Source organism: Bos indicus, chromosome 22 (assembly GCF_029378745.1).
Source record: "Bos indicus isolate NIAB-ARS_2022 breed Sahiwal x Tharparkar chromosome 22, NIAB-ARS_B.indTharparkar_mat_pri_1.0, whole genome shotgun sequence".
NCBI lineage: Eukaryota > Metazoa > Chordata > Mammalia > Artiodactyla > Bovidae > Bos > Bos indicus.
Window position 1 is genome coordinate 56688527 of NC_091781.1, and position 24204 is coordinate 56712730.

Below are 24204 nucleotides of genomic sequence, written 5' to 3' on the forward strand. Positions count from 1 at the left end.
GGGCTGGCTTTCTTTACTGCTATGAGAAATCTGAGGGCACCTGAAGAGCCCACCTGCACCTGTACAAACACAAATGACAAGGATATAAAGTCATCAGCTCTTCACGTGTGGGAGGACAGTACCTCATCTGCCCAGCTTCTGGATGACCTCAGTCCCTCAGCTTCTTGGCACAGAATGGATGCATAACATTCTCCCACCTCCATGTAAGCAATTTCTCTGGAACTATGCCCTGATAAATCATCCTGTGACTCTTCCCCCTCGACTTCCCCTGTCCCCTCATATAAAGCCCCAGGTTCCTGTTTTTGAAACTCTGTGATAGTTGCACAGAAGGCACAAAATCCTGCTACTTTTCTCTCCAAATTTAACAACAATGTGACTTGGTAACCCCTTGGCAATCGACGTTGGTCAGGATTTCCTGGCAGTAAACACTCAAGGACAGAGAAAGGAATCAGCAGCCCCCACCGTCATGCCAAACCATTCCAGCTTTTTTCTTTTTTTAAAAAAGATCCCTTCAGCATTTTCAAAATGTTGAGTTGGCAGAGGATTCTGGGTACAGACATGCAAATGAATCCCAGGTGGGTTTCTTTGTTTTTCCTCATCATAGATGATGTTGCCTTTTTTTTTTTTTTTTTGCACTTTTTAAGTCTGCATAGATCCTTTCAGCTCCCGTGTGGATCTATCAAGCTGCAGGAGTGATCCAGATGTGATCTGCCCAGAGATCTGCCTTTCTTTGCCACCCATTCACCAATTATTAGACTGCAAACAGTTAACGCGCACATTTTAAAAAATCAATGAATTAATTTATTTGGCTGCACTGGGTCTTAGTTGTGGCATGCAGGATCTCGTTCCCTGACCAGGGATTGAACCCAGGCCCCCTGCATGGGGAGTGCACAGTCTTAGCCACTGGACCACCAGGGAAGTCCCAACCCACACACTTTACATTGGGATTCCTCATACAGAAACAGCAGAAGATGGTGGCCCGCCAGGTTTACAGATGGCTGAACTCTGAAAACCACGAGGGGAATTCGGCCTGTGGAGTTTATCTTGAATCAATGACTTAATATTATATTTCTGGTAAAACGTTCCACACAAAACGTCCTTCATTGCACGTTTCTGTCTTTTCTACAAAGCCTTATATGCTCTACTAGCTTGCACGGTATCGTCGCATGATCTGCCATTGTCAGAGGAACCATATCCTCTTCAGATTTGGTTTTAATGGTTTTACACTTCTAACTTGGGGCTAACAATGTATTTATCTTCAGACACTGTATCAAACGGCTAGATAAGCATCTCTTCTTAACAGGAAAGAATGCTTAACTACATCTAGGACATTATCAGGGTGAGATCCAGGCTTTGTGGGGCCTGAAATGTACATGACTGTTGAGTACATTTACAACAACTGTTGGGTTCAGTAATACAGATTATAAGAACAAATAGCTCAGGCCCTTCCCTGAGCACTGGAAGGGGCTCTATACAAGGGAAGAGGCCCTGAGGCTTCATTAGCTTCATGGTGAATCAGCCTCTGGCTGTTAGAAATGCTTGCACTTCTACAGACCACAAAAAGGTCATGATGCAATGAAGAAAATTTCACTTGAACACAATGTTTCTCCAGGGGAACATGATTTCAGTAAGAGGAAGCTAGTTTTCTTTGGAGAGACATAGCAAGTGTAATCTATGTTGATATATTTTGATTTCCATAAATGGCTCCACATATCAAAACTGGGATGGAGTTAAGGGCACTGTTTTTATAGATAATTAAAATTAGTTCTAGAACTATTGCATACCTCCTATGTATAACACAAAGATCACAGGAAAAGCTGGCTTATTAATGAAGACAAAGTAGAGTAATAAAAGTTTACTTTTTTGAATGGACAGATAGAATAATACTGTTTCTTAGCAGTCGAACATCAGCATTTTAATGTATGAGTTATTTCAGTGACTATAGATGAATGCTTTAAATTTACAGCTCCTTTTGAATAATAAAATGAGAACCTAAGAAAGACAAATGAAAAAATCAACTGAGAAAGCAGGGATTATTCTGGTGATGGGTTTCCCAGGTGGCTCAGTGCTAAGGAATCCACCTGCCAATGCAGAAGACGCAGGTTCGATCCCTGGGTCGGGAAGATCCCCTGGAGAAGAAAATGGCAACCCACTTCAGTATCCTTGCCTGGGAAATGCCAAGGACAGAGGAGCCTGGCTGGCTACAGTCTATGCGGTGGTAAAGAGTTGGACACGACTTAGCGACTAAACAACAATAGCAACAATTCTGATGATATCTCCAAGTTGGGAAGCTGAAATTAGAGAAGTAGACAACTCTACACTCTCACGATCACTTGGTAACCACGTCAGAGTTAAAACTGGCCTGGAAAAATGGTGATCTTAGTTTAGACCCTGGTAGTCTTAGGTTTCTTGACAGATAACAGCAAAGCCTCAAGGAAGAAAAGTGAATTCTTAGGGCCTTGTCTTCTTCTTCTTCTCCTTCCTTTTTATACTTCTGACCTTCATCCTCTGAGGCACACATGGTTCTCCTCAATTATTAGCTCCAGTGGGTGAATGTTAATCCAGATTGCATTGGTTTGGTTTCCTCAATTTCTTCCTGGTTTCTCCTCTGTCATTCCTATTTCCCTCTTGTGGAGAACCACTGGCTGTAGAGAACTAACAGGTAGGTCTTCAGGAATAATCTGCAGCATCATTCTTTGACTAGGAATGAATAAACTGAAGCTAAGAGACTTTCTAAAGTCAAACAGCTATTTATAGCAAAGCCTAAACCAGATCCCCTCACTCATGACTAATTCTTTTCTCTTTCTGCTACTTTCTACATGACTTCTCCACTTTTGCTTTTTTAACATAAAATGACAGTTCTGGGAGGAACTGGGGCTTCTAAACTCATCTATGCTGGGGTCTTGGCACAGGGCCTTTGAACTCTTACTTCCTAGAGATGCCATTTAAGTGCTAAAGACTGAGGGCAAGAGGAGGGGGTGACAGAGGCTGAGATGATTGGATGACATCACTGACTCAATGGACGTGAGTCTAAGCAAACTCTGGGAGATGGTGAAGGACAGGGAAGCCTGGCGGGCTATAGTCCATGGGGACTTAGCAACTGAACAACAACTTGGGATCGAAGTTACGTTTGAAAGTCTTGCCAGTGTATCTCATTTTCCTGCCATCATTTAAAGATTTAACACAAAAACTTAATAGGAGGAATTGTTCACAGTTTAATGACCCAGCACATACACTCATCTCTTAAAGAAACATCTATGGCTGACCAAAATGTCACTCAGCTGGCAAACAAGCATACTGACCAACTAGGTCTAATTACTAAAGATGAAAAAAAATAAAATAAAAATGCTTTTCTTGGAGATCCAATCAGTCCATTCTGAAGGAGATCAGCCCTGGGATTTCTTCAGAAGGAATGATGCTAAAACTGAAACTCCAGTCTTTGGCCACCTCATGTGAAGAGTTGACTCATTGGAAAAGACTGTGATGCTGGGAGGGATTGGGGGCAGGAGGAGAAGGGGATGACAGAGGATGAGATGGCTGGGTGGTATCACTGACTCGATGGACGTGAGTCTCAGTGAACTCCGGGAGTTGGTGATGGACAGGGAGGCCTGGCATGCTGCAATTCATGGGGTCACAAAGAGTCGGACACGACTGAGCGACTGATCTGATCTGATCTGATATAGAACATTATCTTCTAAATTTATCGTCTAAAAGAAGGCCATTTGTTCAGATCTGTTATATCTTCAGTGATTCCTGACAGTACTGGAAATAAACTTATTTTTTAAATGTGACTCTATAGATTAATGATTCCAGGAGCCAAATTCCTTCAATAGTGATCAAAACAAAACAGAACTACCATTCTGCTCCTTATTTATACTGCAGTTCCCCAGGCTCTTTTCCTCTGAGGGTCTGTCTGTCTGGTGTCTTCCTTCTCAGGGGAGCAAATTCTAGCTCACTCAGGGAAAGGGGGAGAGAGACCACACTTTGTTTAGCTGGTAAGCATAGGATTTAAAAGGACAGATATCTTTCCAATAGTTTGAGTTACTATATTTGACGGCCCTTGTAAATTTTAGGATGCAAACATTTAAATGGATACAGAACTGTTTTCACAAAAGTTTATATTTCCATACTGGTTTTACTATTCCTTGGTCTCCTATTTCACACACTGTTTAGAAGAACCATTTTTATGATGGCACCAGTTTGCTCCTGCAATTATAAAAACAGTGACTCCACATATATGCATTATAAGCAGTGCGATGCTTCGGGACCCAAAGTCCAATTCAGTATAAATAACAAGCTTTATTCCTTATTTGCAGACAGAGTGCAGCCAGGAGGGCCTCACCATCCCTCAGATATGGAGTGAAAAGCTGGCAGACACACCAAGGGTTTTTCTATTTATTGTTTTATGACAAACCATGGCACTGGAAATGGTTTTTTGAAAACCACTCTCTGTTTATTTTCATCAACAAACATGGGATCATGTGACAACCATACACCCAGTGTGATCATCACAGCAGGGTAACAGTCAAACACTGGGAACTTCCAAAGTCCATTCAGTTCTCAGGTTGCCTTCAGGAGACACAGCACCCTGGTTCTAGCATATTCGTGGTTTTAAGAGTTCTGTAGACCCCCTCTCAAAGAAGGGGTCTGGGTGGGAACAAGCCATTGACAGGAAACAGACCATGGGGAGAGTCAGTTCCATTTCTATCTGAGGGTGGCTCAAAGGTCCAGTGCTCCTAAAGTTTCTTCTCTGATGTCCCACATCCTGTGATTCCAATTCCCCATCTTCCCCTAAACCCAGAGCCTAAAGTTCCCAAATATTATTCTTTGAGGAAGGACAATGAAAGTGGGACCATTATATTCTAAAGGTATGACGTCTAAATTTAAAAGATAGGAGGGGAGCCCCTCGTGGCCCACTGGTTAAGAATCCATCTTGCAAAGCTGGCGACATGGGTTCGAGCCCTGTCAAGGGACTAAGATCCCACATGCCACGGGATAACTAAGCCCACATGCCACAGAATGTGCGCTGCAAGGAAAGATCTCTTGTGTTGCAACAAAGACCCAATGCAGCCAAATGAATAAATATTTCTTTAAAAAGGAGCATTTAATTGATCTGCTCATTTACTTGTTCTGCACAGTGCCAATGGCACCAGGGAATAAGAGACAGAGGAGAGCTGAGTGGGGAAGGGAGAAGCTCTGGTTTACCTGGAGGCAAATGCTGGAGCTGGGCCTGAAAGACTAGCAGGCACTTCACCAATGAGACAGAACAGGCAATGGTTAAATGGAGCAGGAAGATAAATTTAAAGAAAGACCTCTTCAGTAAAGCCATTTCCTTTCCCAAAGGTTCTGGGTAACTGGTTATCCACTATGCTGAGCAGCCTTCCCCCGGCTTGGCAGAACCCACCCTAATGACAACAGTTCCAGTGGGGTGTGCAGTGAGGCCCAAATCGCTTTCCTGCACCAGCCGTGGCCCCTTTTCCAGGTCCCCCCATCCTCTCAAGAGTCCGCACTTCTGCAAAACTTTTCCTATCAATGCAAATCTTCACTTTCAAAAGTCCTGGCCAAGAAGAGATAACATAACAGCCCTGAGATAGATGCTATCAAATGAATAACATGACCATGTAAGATAAAGAACAAATCTCTAGTCTCATTGGAAATCACATTCTGATTTTATTTTTTCCCTTTCCCATATTCCTCTCTGCACTATTTCTTTCCACTAGTGCTTAATTTGATTTTGCAAGATAAGGAGAAAAGAGAGAGCCAAACAATTCAATTTCAGTTTTGTGTAATCAGAGGGTGGATTATTCTAATTTGGCCCAGTCTCTCTTTCCTTCCCAGACCCTAACAAGAGGCAATTCTGCCTCCAACCAGATTTTTAATGATGTCCAGGTTGGTGAGCAAATCTTGGGCTAAAGGTCTTCTGATTAAAGTCCAGAATTTCAAAGGCCATAGGCAGCAGCTTTTAATTCAATTAAGCAAACACGTTTTGAGTAACCATTATAGACAAAGCACAGCCTTAGTTACTATAGGGGGAAGCCGATAATTAAGCATTTTATGGCACTTTCCCTTAAAACAGCTTAATACCTATTTACCCCATAAAAGTTTGGGGCTTCACTGCCCCCCCCCCCCCCCCCCGTCTCCCCACCACCCGCCATGAAATCCCCTGGAGAAGGGAATGGAAACCCACTCCAGTATTCTTCCCTGGAGAATCGTATGGACAGAGGAGCCTGGCAGGCTACAGTCCACGGGGTCATAAAGAGTCAGACACAACTGAGATACTAATATTAACATCCCATAAAGAGCCTTGGTTCCCTGGTGGCTCAAATGGTAAAGAATCTGCCTGCAATGCAGGAAACTCAGTTCAATCCCTGGGTCGGGAAGATGCCCTGGAGAAGGGAATGGCAACCCACTCCAGTATTCTTGCCTGGAGAATTGCATGGACAGAGGAGCCTGGTGGGCTACAGTCCATGGAGTCGTAGAGTCAGACAGGACTGAGCAACTAACACACAAAGAGCCTACAATTACCTTCATTTTTAGAGCCAAAGACTCAATTGCGGTGAGCTTTGAAAGTGATTTATGGTGAACTGGGCTCTGGACCTCTCACAGTTAACACACAGTATGCTGGCCACTGGAAGTGTAAATTTAAAATCTTGACTACTGGAGAAAAAAAAATTTTTTTTTTTTTTTAATGCTTTCCTCTTATCTTTCAGGTACTATTAAATTAATAGGACTTCCACGGTGGATTGCAGGTCTGGATGGGGAGATAAAGAGAAGGTGAGAAAGTAGTTTCTGGAAACTGAACGGCGCGAGGCAAACTGTGGAGTAAACAGTGTGCTCTGGGCTCTCCCTGGTCACCAAGCCTCTCCCAGCTCAGGGTCTCCTGCTGGGCTCCTTGTCACACATGGGCCTCTCAGAGAACTGGCACAAGCTGCCTTCCACTGTTAACTCTATTTAGCCAGGCTGCTCTGATTTTCTTGTTTCTCTAACCTTTAAATGAACACAGTTTACCTTCCATAGTAAAATCAGCTAGGCCGGGGCCATTCGTTTCTGTTTGGCTGTGCCCTCATTTTTTCATTTAAAGAATACGTAGACTCCACTTTTTGTTGTTTACTCACTAAGTCGTGTCTGACACTTTTGACACCCCCATGGACTGTAGTCCACCAGGCTCCTCTGTCCACGGGATTCTCCGGGCAAGAATATTAGAGTGGTCTCTGCTGGTTCTTCCTCCAGGGGATTTTCCCGACGCATGGATTGAATCCAGGTCTCCTGCGTTGGCAGGTGGATTCTTAATCACGGAGCCACCAGGGAAGCCCTAGACTCAGCTTTATCATGACGTACAACCTGTTGCCTGCCCTATGGAAGACAGTAGCTCCTCGCTAGAATTCGAGAAGAACGAAACAATACAAGGAAGATTTCCTGACTGTGAAGGTATTGGGGCAGCAGAACAAGGTGGGAAACTCCTGCTGTTCTAAACATTCATAAAAATAAACCATCACTGAGAATGTTTTCCCAAGGTGAAAATTCTTGGGAATTTCACACACAGTGTCTCTGTCAACGGGGCCATTGCTGGCCAATGGGCAGGACTGGCTTCTGGGAGGAGGACAAAAGAGGATAATACAAAAGAGGATAATAACAGCAGCTGCAAGGTAGTGTGGGTCTTGAACATACTGAATGTGCAAGACTTTTAAAAACCTGTAAGCAGCTGGATAGAGGTATAATACTGTTAGGGCACCAGTGATCTCTCTGGCAGTCAAGAAACCCACTGCCCTTGTTGATAGTTGGCTTTTTACACAGCCAACTGCGTAACAAGTTTTCCTTTTCTATTAGCTGATTTTACTCTTACGGTATAGCTAAAATAAAAAAAAAATAATGTCTTGAGATAGTCATCAAAATACAGTAACGGGTGATAAAACTTTCCCCCAAATAAAATTAAGTGGGGAAAGAGTTAAGCATTTCTGTTCATTTGTTCAGTAATTGCACACCTCTCCTGCAGGTGTTCATCTGAAAATAAATGACAGCATGAAAAGGCTTTCAAGGGTTGGGACAGTGTCTTCATAATGTCCTGTGGTTCTTACTACCCTAGGAACCTACTTCATTGTACTCAAAACCCGACCCTGCCTGTGAAAACTGCAGTCCAGAGATGGGATCCAGGTCACAGTTGAAGGTGATGGCAGAACTGGGGACAGAGTTCAGGCACAGTTATAGTTTGTTTCAACATAATTCCCATGTGCTTTCTCAGCTTGTTATCAGGGAAGAATTCTACCTCTTGGAAACGGACTCAACCACCATTATCAGCCACTCTGGGTTTCCTGAACAGGTCATCAATGTGCCTGCTGATGTTTGAGAATACCCGTAGTAGCCCAGGCTGCTCAGAGCCTCTGAGAAGATAAAACTCATACACACAACACGAGGACAGGGCTCCCAGCTCCCTGGGAATAATAATCAAGACAGCCCTACAAGGAAAGAAAGGTGGTGTGATATCCGAAATATATTTTTATGCCCCACAGAGAACTTCTGAGAGGTACTGGAGTAGTTCTGCACGATACAATCATGGGATCGACCACCTTTTCCAAACCTAGGTCAGGCCCTTCCCAGAGAAAAACAGGGCTGCTTGAAGGCCTACAAATGTGGCCAGTGACTTTGATGCCAAGAAAAGAAAAGATATGGATCCTGAAAGAGCGTGGTGGCATGAGGGAAGCCTGAGTTCATTTGTTCAAGTTAAGATGAACTCCTGCAGAGTTGGACAGTGCTTAGCAACTAAACCACCACCAAGATGACCTGTACCTTTCTAGTCTCAAAACCTTTATTAGGAGAGCTTGAAGGAGTTTTTCCCTATTTAAAATAATGTTTACTTACTGTATCTGAAAACACTCTCTCTCCTCTATTTTAGACTCAGCCTGTGGTAGGTACCAGCCAACCACAGAATGGTACTCTGTGTGTGTGTGTGTGTGTGTGTGTGTGTGTGCAACACACATGCATGGGTGCTTAGTTGCTCAGTCGTGTCCGACTCTTGGCAACCCTACAGACTGTAGCCCGCCAGGCTACTCTCTTCATGGGATTTCCCAGGCAAGAATATTAGAGTAGGTTGCCATCCCCTTCTCCAGGGGATCTTCCCAATCCAGGGATTGAACTGAGTTCTCCTGCATGGCAGGCAGATTCTTTACCACATCTGTGCATCACATGGTAAGTCATTTACTCAAAGGGAAAACAACAACAAAACCCGGCCACCCCAAATGAAGACAGTAGAAGAGAACTAACTGATTTGTCTGTCGTCTTTCCCGTCAAGATCGCCCTCGCCTTTGCTTTGGTCAGCGGGAAGGACTTTATGTACGAGTCATACAAATGCTTTGCCAGGGCCCGGAGGTCAGCAGACTCTGGGTTCAGTTGGTCGATATCGCTGGAGATCTCCGCTAACAGCTTCTCCTTCTCGGCCTGTGGCATGCGCCCAAACCTGATGGCTACAGAAGAGAAAGGGCAGGATGAATGAGTGCATTCCTGTATAGACATACATATATTCCTGTGTGTATATATATACACACACACACACATCACAACTTCTTTACCCTTTCATCCGTCAGTGGATACTTCGGCAGTTTCCATGTCTTAGCTATTATAAATCATGCTGCAATGAACATGGTAGGGGTGGCAAGTGAATTAGGTTGCCTTATTAAAGATTAAAGATCTTATTAAAAATATTTTTGTCCTTTAACATCTAAGGGGTGAATTCGCAGTCATATCAGGCTTTTGACAATGAGTAAGGCTTCGTCTCATGGTCAGTTTTTCCACTTTTAACATGTTTATTTTGCAACAGCTGTAGCCTGTAAACAAGACTTGTATGAAAAATAATACTATTGCTTTTCATATGACTGTTGCCAATAAGTTATGTTTTTCCACCTCTCTTTCTTGAGGGAAAAAAATATGCGCATTTGGAGGTTTTGCAGGACTTGGCAATCATTTTATTTTCTAGCTCCTCTACAGTAAAACAAAGGGCAGTCTTATCACCGTGATTAAGTAATTTTTAAGTTGGGGGTAACGTTTTTCAAACTATTTGGAGAGGACATTTAAACATTGTCCAGGTTTCTCTCCAAAGTCAAGATGAGCAAGATACTACAGCCTCATCTTCTGACTCTGAAGTCTTATGTGACATCGTTCAATTCATTTACTGAACACCCGTTTGATGGAAGATACTGGCTCAACAAACTGGACTAGGGGACACAAGGATGAAAAGGATGTGTACAGTAGATCCAAAACATAAAAGAGAGCCTACATATGCATGGGTTATTCTCTCCCTCTCCTGTACTGCTTTCTACAAGCTCCTTCCTTTCCATCTAAGCAGGGTTTAAGGTTCTGACCCCAGAACAATCCATCCCATGCTCTTTCCTCCACCATTGAACTTACTGAAAGAGCTATTGTCCCTCACTGTCTTACTCTTTACCTCCCAACCCACTGCCACTGCTTCTTGGCCTTTTGGCTAGGATCAAGTGTAGTAAGGGGGCTTCCCTGGTGGCTCAGTGGTGAAGAACTCGCCTGCCAATGCAGGATAAGCAAGAGATGCAGGTTCAATCCCTAGGTCGGGAAGATCCCCTGGAGGAGGAAATGGCAACCCACTCCAGTATTCCTGCCTAGAGAATCTCATGGATGGAGAAGTCTGGCAGGCTACAGTTCACTGGGTCACAAAGAGTAGGACATGACTGAGTGACTGATCGAACAGCACCACTGCAATCTAGCTTTTCCTCATTTAAATTCACCAAAACTTTGCTCTCACAAAGGCCCCTACAGCTCCTCTAACGGTCACATCTAGGGGCCTGTTCTAAGTGCTCGTTCTGCTTGAGCTCCCCGGCTTCCTCCCAGCCCTTCACATTGCTGACCTTCTGCACCCTCTAATTTCAAAAGTTTCTCACACTGGTCTCTGCCTTTCTGGCTCCCCATATCTTTCTGTCTGCTATTTTCCAGAACTCCGTGACAGCCCCTCTTCCTTCATTTACATTCTGTTGTTCCTAGTTCAAGTTTTCTCTCTAATGCAGAAAATGTGCTAAAGACTCCTGCCCTTTCTTCCCTGAGATTTGTATCCTTATTTCTCACTTCTTCCTGTGTCCCTTTGCCTGTGGACGCTGGATATTCTATAAGCACCTCAAGTCAGTGGCTCAGTCGTGTTTCTCTGTGACCCCACGGACTGTAACTCACCAGGCTCCTCTGTCCACAGGGTTTCCCAGGCAAGAGTACTGGAGCGGGGTGCCATTCCCTTCTCCAGGGGAATCTTCCCAACTCCAGGATCAAACCTGGGTCTCCTGTAGGCAGATTCTTAACCATCTGAGCCATGATTTAACGAAACAGAAAATCAAACTTTTTATTTCCCCTTCAAATTGTCTCCTCTTCCTGTTTTCCTTTCTTGATTAACTCACTCTGTCACCCAAACTAAGCACCTCGAATAATCTCTGACAACCTCTCTCCCCTTGGACATGTGCATTCATTGGTCATGGCTGTGATGTTTCTTTCAATGCCGCCGCCTCTCGCCATGCCCAATCTCTGAGTTCACAGTATTGCACTGGCCTCCTGATGGATTTCCCTGACTTTTCCCTCTCTAACTTCTCCTTTTTTACTGTTTTCAATAGTTTGGTTTTTGGCAGTACAGGTCTGTTTGCTCCCTTGCTTTCTGAGAATGTGGTGCTTACAGGAGAGGTTAAGAAGCTCACAGAAGAGAAAGAATGGGGAATCAGAAACCGGATGGCAGAGAAGGTGTTTGAGTTGGGCCTTCAACACTAGGTAGGATTTTGACAGGGAAGGAAGGGCACAGGAAGCAGAGCCCCAGAGGTGTTCTATCACCGGGTAATTTGCAGCAACAGCCAAGAATACAGCTTGTCTGAAATGTAAGTGGAAAAAGCAGCAGTGGGAGAGGGAGGTGGAGGCTGGACTGTGGGCAGTAATGAACGCCTTGAAGGTGTGGGTACCACAGCCTCTGCCTTAGGACTTTTCACTCTGTTATATCTTCTGAAAGTTATTTGAATTTGGGGAGATTTCCCCCATACCACAAAGAAGACTGCAGAAACAAAAAGTAACATGTTGCAGTTTAAAGTCATTTGCCATTCGGGTTTTTCTTTTTTGCAACATACACTGGTGCTTCTGTTTGCCAGAAAGAAGAGAACTACCTTAAGATGGGAAGAGCCACAGAAACTTGTGAAACCATTTTTCTAGAATTGAACAAGCTGCTAAGAAGGTATTTTGGGAGAATGTGGGGAGCGAGCTCCACCCCTGGCAAAGGTCATGAGGAAGGAGGCTTGGCATACGCAAAGGCGGGATCAAGCCTCAGGAGTCTCCCTGGAAATTCTCGAGCAATCTACCCCCAAAACCAGAGTCTGCCTACTTTCTGCTTTGTGCTGTCACCTACACCTCTGACTTTACGGGGGGCTGTCCCCCACTACCTCTCTCTGAAAAAAGAGTTAGCTTACAGCTCCAGTTAATAATTCTTGGGTGTGACAGTGTTTCAACATACAAACTCCTTTGGAAGTCCTCTAGCCTGCCTGAATAGGTTTTTTCCGGCAACATGTGATTGTTCAGAGCCTCCCAACTGTGAGAGGCAGGAGATGTTCTAAACTGTCTAAACACAGATTCCTTTGAGTAGTTAAAAGATTGATTAGAAATTGTATTGGTGAAGGGTTTTTCACTTGTTGGGCCAATGTTTGCTGCTAAGTCTCCATATCCCTTACCTACTGTGTCCTTGGCGGTGTATTGATTGATATAATGGGTGTATAGAAATGTAAGCAGTTGCCTCAATGTTTGTAACCTTGGACCCTTGAGTTAATTCTTTTCTTGATTGAGCCCACCTCACCTTTGCCCTATAGGAATGCAACTTTCTCCAATGCTTTTTGGAGGCTGGCGCCTGACTTTAGAATAATCACCTTTAGAGAAAAATAAGTTTCTTAAAATGTTAACAGGCTTCCTGGCCAGAAGATGATGTAAATCACCTAAACTTTTGCATATGATAAGTTTGAAAGCCTGACTTCGATAAGGATCAGGAACTGCTGTCTTTGCATGCCTCTACCCCTTCCCCCATTATCCTCTATGCACAACTTAAGGTATAAAACTGCTTTGGAAAATAAAATATCTCCTTTTGTTCACCGGAATTTGGTGTCCCCATGTCGTTCTTTCTTTCACCTTCTAGCTGAACTTTTCCTCTGAGGCAGGGAAGCTCGTCAAGCCTACTAATTTTGCCTGGGCTTCTAAGATCTGACCGGGGAGGCCTTAGTGTCTCCTCTCCTTCGGGAGAACGGGAGGACGCCTGCGGCCTTCGTAGGTGACGTAAATTCCCTGCTTTGGAATTTTATTCAGCCTCTTTTCTTCGCTGAATTTCTTCACTGAGCTATCCTCATTCTATTACTCTTTATATCCTTAATAAACGTTTAATTAAGCAATTGTTTCCTGATCCTCGCCGACGCCGTCCCCGCTTCGAATTCCCTGGATCAGCCGGGGCTGGTCCCCGGCAGGAGAAGGCAATGGCACCCCATTCCAGTACTCTTGCCTGGAAACTCCCATGGATGGAGGAGCCTGGTAGGCTGCAATCCATGGGGTCACTAAGAGTCGGATACGACTGAGCTACTTCACTTTCACTTTTCGCTTGCATGTATTGGAGAAGGAAATGGCAACCCACTCCAGTGTTCTTGCCTGGAGAATCCCAGGGACGGGGGAGCCTGGTGGGCTGCTGTCTATGGGGTCACACAGAGTCAGACATGACTGAAGTGACTTAGCAGCAAGAAGGTATTTTGAAAGTTGTTGGCTTTTTTTTTTTTTTAATAAAAGAAAAAAGGCATCATTTATATACTACAACATCCTAATCAGTAAAGCAAGTGAAAGTATAAGTGTTAGTTGCTCAGTTGTGTCTGACTCTGCAAACCCCATGGACTGCAGCTCACCAGGCAGAGCCAGTAGCCATTCCCTTCTCCAGGGGATCTTCCCGACTCAGGGACTGACCCGGGTCTCCCGCATTGCAGGCAGATTCTTTACCGTCTAAGCCAAAGATGCTTAATTCTGTAAAGCTAAGGTTTCACTAACTTTTAATATTTGTGAAAAATAAAACTTTTGTCTAAAGTGGATGGAATAGGGAAAACCTAGCTGTTTTCTGTGCAGCCCTTTTCCATAAAAAAAAAAAAAAAAAAAAACCCTGAAAAGGGATTTTCTTAGTCATGTTTGCAATCCTGTAAATGCTAAAGTATGATCTTTGATACCATGATATTTAATTTCTTTCCTTTTTCACCTTTGTAAGAATTAACTGAACACTCTCTACAAAGCTGCTCCTCTCTCTAAATAGAGTAAGCTAATGGTCACAAGAAGGCAAAAGATGACCTAATTATCATGCTTATGATAGCTTTGACTTTTCTGGAAAGAGAAAATTATACCATCAATACTATAAAAGTTGCATTTTAAATTATTTGCCTATAAACAACAAGCAATAGGGGATATATTTTACATGAATGTGTGCAAGCAACAGAAAATATACTGTACCTCAATATGAAAAGTGACAATTTTTAAAGGACAAAAAGTAAATATAATTGAAAGCAAAACTGGCATCTTTTCCTAAGTGGTATTTATAACAATGACCTCAAAGTCAAAGATTCCTTCATAAAGATAAAATAAATTTACTGCAACATGATCACATCACCTAAAATGTAATCCTTCAACTGAAAACGTACCCTTGCTTTACGAAGTCTGAAATAAAAAGGAAATTGGTAGAATTAAACCAGCAAATTATCCTGCAATTAATGACTGAAGTTGTATAGACAGCAGATGTAATCAATTGCTAGGAAAGTTGGACCAAACTTCTATCCTGTCTAATATAGTTGGTAGAACTATTCAAAATACATTCTCGCCTTTAGAGGAAATTACCCCGTATTAACGATACAAATATAATTTTGTAAACCACTTTTAAAGGGTAGAAGACCTATTCAATTAGTGATTCCCAAATATCTTGATTGTTGCTGTTAAAAAAAAAAATCTGCATGATGGAACAAAAATTTAATTTTCACAGATGCTGTTGAGTCCTCATAGATGACAGCTGACTTCAAATATTATATCTTCTTACCAGATAAGTTTTGAGAGAGGAAAAGGTAAAAGAAAGAAAAATAGGGCATACGATGACATTAGACTTCAGACTTAATTTGATTACTTTGGCATTTTATCAATATATCTCTAAGCCCATAATAACTTTTGAAAGAATTGATGAATACTTGACAAATATAATACTACCTAGTTACATCAAAAACTTGTTTTGTGAGCCAGTCAACCAATGAAAGCCAAATGGCGATTAAGAGCTATTTCTTCAAACAGGGCTATGTCCCATGATTGTACTGAGTTAGTTCTACAGTTCATGAAAACATGGGTCTTTAACAGTCCTGCCCTTAAGCTGACACTCCTAATTATAAGCTTCACTTAAGATACAGGTTCAAAAAAGTAGAATGTTTTACTCTCCTATTGAAGTTCTGTGAAACTTTTAAAAATACTTGCTTAATCCACAAATTGTATGCTGTACAAAGTCAAGGATAGGGTTCTGCTCATTTCTGCATAACAAAGAGAAAAAAAGGTATATCTATGTCTGATATACCACTAAAGTTCCATATCCATAAATCAGAATTTTCTTACATTTAAAGTAGAAACTAATGTTTATAAAATAGATATCTAGTAATAATCTGCTGTATAGCACAGGGAACTTTGCTCAATACTCTGAATGGCCTATGTGAGAAAAGAATCTTAAAAAAAAAAAAAAGTGGATAAATGCATATGTGTGACTGAGTCACCTTGCTGTACACCTGAAACTAACCCAGCTTTGTAAGTCAACTATACGCCTATAAAATAAAAAAAAGTAGAAACTACTTACACATATAATTCTATTTTTAATACTATTAAAGCAACACAAAAAATTAATCACAACTCTCACATTACATGTGTTTCAGAACACTACAGTAACTTTCATTACCACCCAGACTTCCCAGTCTTTTCTCCCATCGTGGCAAATGCCCAACTACAAGACAGAAGGATTCACACTTAAAGCCGAACAACTCTGACCTAATTGAGAAATGCTTTATTGGCATGCAGTCTTCTGAAATCTGGCGATCTGTGGGAAAACTGAACACGTTTTCAGCCACGGCCCTCGGGTCTACGGGTCTAGCAGCCATGATGAGAAGCGTCGAGTGCGGGCACAAAGTGCTCACTTACCATTATGAGACATCCCCACAGCAAGGCACTTCTGAAACCGACAGTACTGACATTTATTTCTACTTTTCTTGTGGATCCGACAGTTAAGATCACACCTATCGTAAATAAGTTTCAATCTGATTGTCCTCCGGAAGAAACCCTACAAAGGAATATGGGCGAGGGAGAAAAGAAGCAAGTGTTAAGTGTTTGTGACAATGGCTGAGATACTGTAGGCTCTTGACACGTTCCGTCAGTGGTGACTTTAAACAAATCACTTAAGCTCTCTCGGTCTTCTCTGCTATAAACTAAAGAAACAGAGGATCTCCAGTGTCCCTTTTTTAGCTCTTAGTGACCACAACCCACTGATGTCATTCAGTGCATCTTGGCCCCACATCTGGATTTCAGCAAGCTCTAAGAAGTACTCTGGATTTAATGTAATGCAAATAAAACACCATGTAATCAGTTCAGTCTCTCTGTAAATCATTCCAGCAGCATGCCCTAACCTTATAATTGTGCTAAGCAGTTTGGCAAACTTAGAGTCATTTCATTCTAAAACATGAGCAAGGCCAATAAAAATCCACATGTGGGTAATTTTTTTTGGAATTCTCTATGTTGCATAATTTCCTACAAAATTGGTTTCATTTATTTATGCATTTGAAAGAGTGTTCCATAACCACTGTAGCCTACAAACAGAGATAACAGAAAATAACAGGAGAAGTAATATATATGTTCTCAGAAACTTGACCACTATCTCAAAATAGCAAACATGTCAATTTGAGGCTGAATTCTGCTATGTTTATTTTTGAAAGACCTGAAAAAATTCTAATGAGAAATGTTTTCTAACTCCATTTTGTTGTTGTTGAGAATATTCCTACTCATTTCTATTGCATTCATTCTCATGCAACCCACTTTTTAATTCTTTCAAATTTATCTGGCCCTGTTTGAATACAAAAAGCACTGAATTAGGATTGATTCTACCACTGACATGCATTTTGACTTTCTCCAGATTTCTACCTTGAACTCTAGACAAGTATGTTCAGCTGTTTACTTGACAACTTCACTTGGAAATCTAACATTATCTCTAACCCAGCACGACCACCACTGAAGTCCTGGTCATACCCTACAAGCTTACCTCACTGCAACTTTCTCCATCTTAGCTGTCACAACTCCAGCCCTGAAGGCACTCTCATCTTCCTTCTCTCATGTGGAAAGCTCATGCTCCAAATATACAATTGCCTGTTTCCCTCACTGCTTTCAAGCTGTGTTAACGTTTCAACGTCTTAATGAGGTTTATCTACCTTATTCAATACTGTGGCCTGTCCCTGTCCCCACCCCTCATCGGCAATTCTTGCTCTGCTTTATTCTGCTCTTACCTGCCATCTCCCCGCTCCATTAGCAGTTATGACTTCCTAATGTGCCACATAATTTAGTTATTTATGTTTATTTTCTGCCCCTCTCTCACTGCTCAACTATAATTCTGAGCTCCCTGGGGACAGGGCTAACCCTTAACCCAGACACTAACAATAGTGCCCCATTAAAGTATTTTGTTGAATAAATATGTGTCATTTAACTTCCTTCCTGGGCCATCTCTGATATTTTGAGATTCTAAACTATGACTGAGATATTAAAAGGTCATTGGCACACTTTTTTCCTTTCAGGTTTTGAAGCTATCTTATTAAATGTAATAATTACAAACATGTAGGAAATGCATGTAACTGTAAAACATAATGGGCTTCCCTGCTGGCTCAGCTGGTAAAGAATCTACCTGCAATGTGGGAGACTTGGGTTCTACCCCTGGGTAGGGAAGATCCCCTGAAGAAGGGAATGGCTACCCACTCCAGTATTGTGGCCTGGAGAATCCCACGGACAGAGGAGCCTGGCGGGTGACAGTCCATGGGGTCACAAAGAGTCGGACATGACTGAGTGACTTTCACTATAAAACATAGTAAGATAATTATCACACATGAGCCCATTATGCAACTCAAGATTTAAAATCATAACCAGCCATGTGCATGCACTTATGTGTTCTTCCCTTATCCAACTGTTGCTCCTGTGGCTGCTTGACAATATAATCATAACCCTAATTTTGAGCTTATCATTTCCCTGACCTTTTAAAAAAACACAGCTTTACCATACAGCCTATAAACTAAAAATACATTGTAGGTATGCTTGATTGCGGGCTTTATTAAGTAGTATCATACTACATATAGATTTTGCAAAGAGATTTTCCTCTCTATGGCTTACTATCCTTGAAGAATATTATTTTAGTCTTTTTATTTTTTTAACATGTAAACCTTTTCATTTTGCTCTCATTCTTGAAAGAGTCACAGGGTACTCAGTTTTTCCTCTTAACAGTCTGGATTCCATTGGCTCTATGCTTTCATTGTTTCTGTTGAGATGTCTGCTGTCAACTGACTCTGGTTGCACTTAATTCTCTTTGTTTTTTGTGCTCTGCAGTTTTACTGTAGTGTGTCTAGCCATGGATTTCTTTATCTTCTTGGGCGTTTTCTGCATCATGGTTTCACTTGTTCATTGGTTCTTGTATTCCAATTAGATGTTAAGACTTTCTTTTCAAGCCTTCCATATTTCTGAATTTCTCTTTTATATTTTTTATCTTCTTGCCATTAATGTTGATCACAAAGGTAAACATCAGAAGAGCCAAATAAGATGAAAAAAAAAAATGCAGTGGCAAAAGTAAGGAAAAGCAAACATTTCTCACCAAAGTTCATCAGTGAGAAGAGTTCTGTATATTACTCTTCATTAGTAAAGAAGACATATTTTTAATATTCAAAGATCCTATGAATCCTTCAAGAAGTAAAAGAGGCTTCAAATTCTAGCAGATTCTAGGTGGGATATGTTCTTTAAAACATTGTTGGTTTCTTTCTTAATAACTTCTTTGCACATATCTTTCAGTTTGGTAATCCTTTCTTTTGCTGTGTCCAGTATGCTATTTAACCCTTGCATAGAATTTTTATTTCAATGATCATATTTTTCACTTTTAGAAGTTTCACTTATTTTCAAGGCTGGTGGTCATTCTTGATAGTCTATTATTGTTCATTCATTGCTGTGATTCTGCCCTCTATCTTTAAACAACTCACACACAGCTGCACATTCTGGGCCAGGCAGTTCCAATATCTGCATTCTTGGGTAGGGGTGGAGAAGCCTGTTTACTTGTTTACCTCTGATGCATGTCATCAAGCTAGCTGCCTATTTATGTGCTTGCTGATATTTTACTTTGAAGTCATTTCTTGACCTTAAACTGTGAGAATCCTACAGGGTAAAAATTGGGAATTCCTTCCTCCAAAGAGAATTTGAAGATCCTTCTTTTGGAAGTCAGGAGTGCCACTGACTTATGACTATTTCAGACTCTCTTGGGAATTCTGGCTTAACTCAGAAGCTGGGCATCTATCATGAGGAAACTCTGCCCCTCCAAGTGTGCCTGAAGCTGCAGTTCAAGACCTAGGATTGTTTGCTTGTTTTGCTACTAATGTTTTGGAGAGTTTTCCCTACCTCTTGTGAGATCAGCACTATCTCAAAGGATATGTCCTGTGTAGGGTATGGTGGAAAGGTAAACCTCTTTAATTCTCAGAGGGTTCTAAGATGCTTTGAATATTTAAAAGGCATTTTCCCCCTGACTGATTCACAGAAGGCTAAAGTACAGAACTGTTGCCACTGTTAAATACTGTTGAGAAATCTTGCTTTGATTTTTGCCATTGGGTCATATATATTTCATGATATCTTTGGCTGCTTCTCTGAGCTTCACTTTTAAAACCCAATACTAGTAGTTGAAAATGCTGCTCGGCTATCTGACAGGTCCCAGAGTACTCACCTTTTTTGGCATGGTTGGAGATGAAGACTTTTTAATAAAATAACTATGTTTTTTAAGTTTAACGTTTATAATGTGATTTGTTTTTTGTTTTGACCCCTATGATGTCTTTCAAAGAGTATCACATTTTTTGTAATGATTCCAATGTTAAAGGATCATCATTCTGTATATCATATATGCACTGACCATACACATAAAATCTTGAACTAAATGTATACAAACCCCAGTACAAGCTTGGAACTGCTTTTACTTAAAAAAATTTTTTTAAGACTAAGTTCATGATAACTAACCATTTTCTTGTCATCTGACTTTTTCAAGAAACCTAGAGAGGAAGATACAAGGCTCTCATTTAGTGTTTTTTGTAAAACTTATTTCTTTACTTGATGAATGAAGCAGGCTCCCCCCAAATTTTCTTCATTGCCAAGAAAGAAACACTCATTTTTATTATGTCAGTGTCCAAAAATGAAGTGCCATTTCAACAGTTCAGAGTTCTGATCACCATGAAGTCTATGAACTGGTGTGATGGAGATGCATCAGTCACCATAAATTGCTTTGTGTATATTTTTATTATAAAATCTTCACACTTGCTTGTGAGAACATAAAGCCTGCTTATTTCTTCCTTAAAACATTTTCTCCAACTTCTCCTTCATTGCTTTATTAGTAATAAAACTTCAGGTACAATGAGACCTGAGTGGTATTTAAATTTTACAATGAGATTAAATGCCCTGTGTCAGATCTGAAGTCAGCTTTAACATGATATGGCCCACAGAGGCTGAATCAATGAGCTGTCACTGGTGCACGGGAATATACTAAAAACTCTTCCTGAGGTAGGAATACAAAAATACATAGAAATATAAAAATAGATTATACAGTATTGTATGGTAGTGTTTCCTTGTATCTTTACTAAGTCTATGGTTCTAGAATTATCTTTCACTACAGACACAAAAATATTATGAAACCTATTAGGGAAAAAAATAAATGTCCAATTTATAAGCAATCAATGTCAGCTTTGCAAGTTCTAAAGTGTATGAATCTTTCATTAGTTACAGATTATGTATTACCTACGTCAGTAATATTAGTAACTGAAGAATCTATCACTGTTTTCCTGTAATCCAAACATTTTTTTCTGTCTGAACTTTGGCAAGGGTCAAATAAACCTGTTCCCCTGGCATGTAGATATGTTTAAGAAGATCTCCCGACAGCCAACTTGAGCAATATAGCTATTTTTTTTTTCTATTGTAAATTAGTTTGTAGGTTTGTGGTCAACTGTATTTTAATTATGGGTGTATCCCACATTCTACTGAAATGACAAATGTTAAATTGCCAAAACACCTTCTTTTAACGCAGTCTAACATGTGTGTTAATTTCACTTTCACTGAGTATTGTTGGTGAGCTAAGGCTGTATCTTTTTAAAATTTATTTATGGCTGTGCTGGGTCTTCACTGTGGCACACCGCCTTCCTCTGGCTGCAGCAAGCAGGGGTTCCTCTCTAGTTATGCTGTGTGGGCTTCTCATTGCAGTGGCCTCTTGCTGTGGAGCTCAGGCTCTAGGGTATGTGGGCTCAGCAGCTGTGGTGCAGAGGCTTACTTGCCCTGGGGCATGTGGGATCTTAGTTCCCAGGCCAGGGACTGAACCCACGTCTCCTGCATTGGCAGGTGGATTCTTAATCGCCGGACCACCAAGGAAGTCCCATTAAGGTGGTACCTTTGATTACTGATGGGCACTGGTCTAACTGGTCTAATGATGGCATTCAGAGTGTGGCAGCAATTCTGTTTAACTCCAAAGCACTGAAGAATGAGTAAGCATGTCTTCAGCCTATAACAAAAGTTCTCAAACATTTTGGTCTCAGTCCCCCTTTACTCACCCCAAAACGTTGAGGTTTCTAAACAGTTTTAATTTATGTGAGCTATACCTATTGATGTTGATTAGATTAGAAATAAAACCTGAGACATTATTAGGTACAAGAACATTCAGGTCACATTCCATCAGGCATTAGAACTATGCGACCATTCGGTGTCATGTATTTTCTAGAACACTCCACTTCCATTCCTGAGAGAATGAGAGTGAACAAGGCAAACAACAAATTAATATTATTATGAAAACAGTATCAACCTCATGGGTATCTGGAAAAGGTCGTAGGGACCCCACCCCCAAACCACACTTTGAGAACTGCTGACATACTTGGAGAAGCCAAATTATATTATTCCTCTAACATTTTTCTTATTCTTATCTTTAAAATGGGCAGATGCCTATTCCCCCTTCTAAGGTTGGCATAACCTTCTTTGTATTTTCGTCTTCTTTTTGCTGCTGTTCAGTCACTAAGTCGTGTTCAACACTTTGCAGCCCCACTGACTGCAGTGTGGCAGGCTCCCCTGTCCTTCACTATCTCTCAGTTTGCTCAGATTCCTGCCCACTAAGTCGGTGATGCTGTCCAACCATCTCATCCTCTGCTTCCCCTTCTCCTTTTCTCTTCAATCTTTCCCAGCATCAGGGTCCTTTCCCATGAGTTGTCTCTTCCCATCAGGTGGCCAAAGTAGTGGAGGGAGCTTCAGCTTCAGTATCAGTCCTTCTAATGAATATTCAGGGTTGATTTCCTTTCATAGGAAGTCTGTAATCTTTATTTTGGATGGTTTACAAGTTACTGGAGGCTACTATACAATACTGTGAATTTTCTTCTACTTCTCTTGCTTGTCTGTCTCTGGTAGGTGAAGGACTCCTCTGGATTCATCAGGTTTTAAGTGTTAACTCTCCGTCTCTGCCTTAGAACGTTTCTGTTCGTAACTAGAGGGCACCTGAGTGTTCTCCTCCCTCTTTTCTCTTCTTTTTGCTTCTTTTCTTCTTTGTTTGCTTTGATCTTCTAAGTTTTCATGCCCTTAGAACTTAGCTTTAACACTATATGCAACTGCTGACAATATCTGTCTTTTCAATTTTTGGTTGATTGGTTAGTCCTTAAATCACCATTCAATTTTTAGCTGTTCTCAGAAATGTTAACTCTCCACAAATATCTGATGAATAGAATCACAATGAAACTATTTGCTTAAAACTTCTTGTTTTCTAACTGCTTTACCAGCCCATAAAAAACAATATTATACTGTGGAAACTTAACCAACCATACTTTATTTATCAACATAAATTACCAAGATAATCAAAACTAGATGATTTCTTCAACTACTTCTAAGAATTTAGCCACAATTTCCTCAAAATTACATAAATCTAATTGAGTAAAATGACAGGTTCTTACTATTCCTTGAGAACATAATGATTTCCTATAAGGTTACAGATATTTTAGTTTGGTTTCAATCATTGAATGAATGAGTTTTCATGTTTTAAATGAAAGCATCTCTTGCCAGGAGTCATTTTGGAATTTTAGACTCAGAGATGAATCAGAAGCCCTTTGGCGAGCTACTCTAGCTGAATTATTTTATACATGAGTGACTGAGGCTGAAATCCTCATGTGATTGGTTAGAGACCATGGACAAGTGGTCACATAACCACTAACTTGTCTCTTTCACTTTATTAGGTTGCCTTTAGAAAAATAAACTTTTGGATTGGAGAGGCTTTAGTGATCATCTAAATCAATACCATCATGTTATAGATGTGAAAACTTAGGCAGGATATGGTTAAAAATATAATATAGACAAAGGCATCTTACACAATATCTGGTGTATAGCAAAATTCAGTAAATATTAACTTCCTTTTTTGGCTCATGGTCCAGTTAGGAACACAGATCTTCCAACCTACTTAACTGCTGTCACATATCTTCATTCTGAACAAAAAGCCCTACTGATGATTGAACCTGATCTTATACAAGCAGCATTATTTTATAAGGTAAATATTTATCCACAATTTATTCTGAGCCCTAGAGTATATAATACTATTCGATTACTATTTTATTCATGGAGCCTATTAGAATTAATTCTTTTAAAAGACTACATTTTAAAACATGAGTAGATTAACATTTTCTCAATAGTTGGGCAGAAAATTACTAAAAGAACTTTCCAAAATAGCCTTTTTCACAAAGAAAGGAGGTGAAGATAAAGGGTATCTCTTTTCCAAAACAGCTGTATCTCTTTGCCTAACCGTAACACATGGCTCACACTGATGCTGAATAAGGAAACATACAGCATCGGTTTAGGAGTCAGAAGGTGTATCGATGTGCCACTTACAATGGATGACCGTGGGGGAAATCTCAGTGA

At 41.0% G+C, this 24204-nt stretch overlaps 1 protein-coding gene across 11 annotated transcripts in view; it reads right to left on the minus strand.

The window, feature by feature from the left end:
• LOC109576365 (peroxisome proliferator-activated receptor gamma) overlaps window positions 1–24204 on the minus strand; it is a 218582-nt gene that overhangs the window by 113121 nt on the left and 81257 nt on the right. For all 11 annotated transcript variants that reach the window (XR_011563084.1, XM_070776930.1, XM_070776932.1 and 8 more), the window contains 2 exons: window positions 16204–16342; window positions 9259–9458 (listed from right to left, as the gene is read on the minus strand). Coding sequence is in view for 10 of the 11 variants with exons in the window: in XM_070776930.1 (XP_070633031.1) it covers window positions 9259–9458; window positions 16204–16342 (339 nt within the window). In the remaining variant the exon portion in view is untranslated. The remainder of the gene's footprint in view (window positions 1–9258; window positions 9459–16203; window positions 16343–24204) is intronic.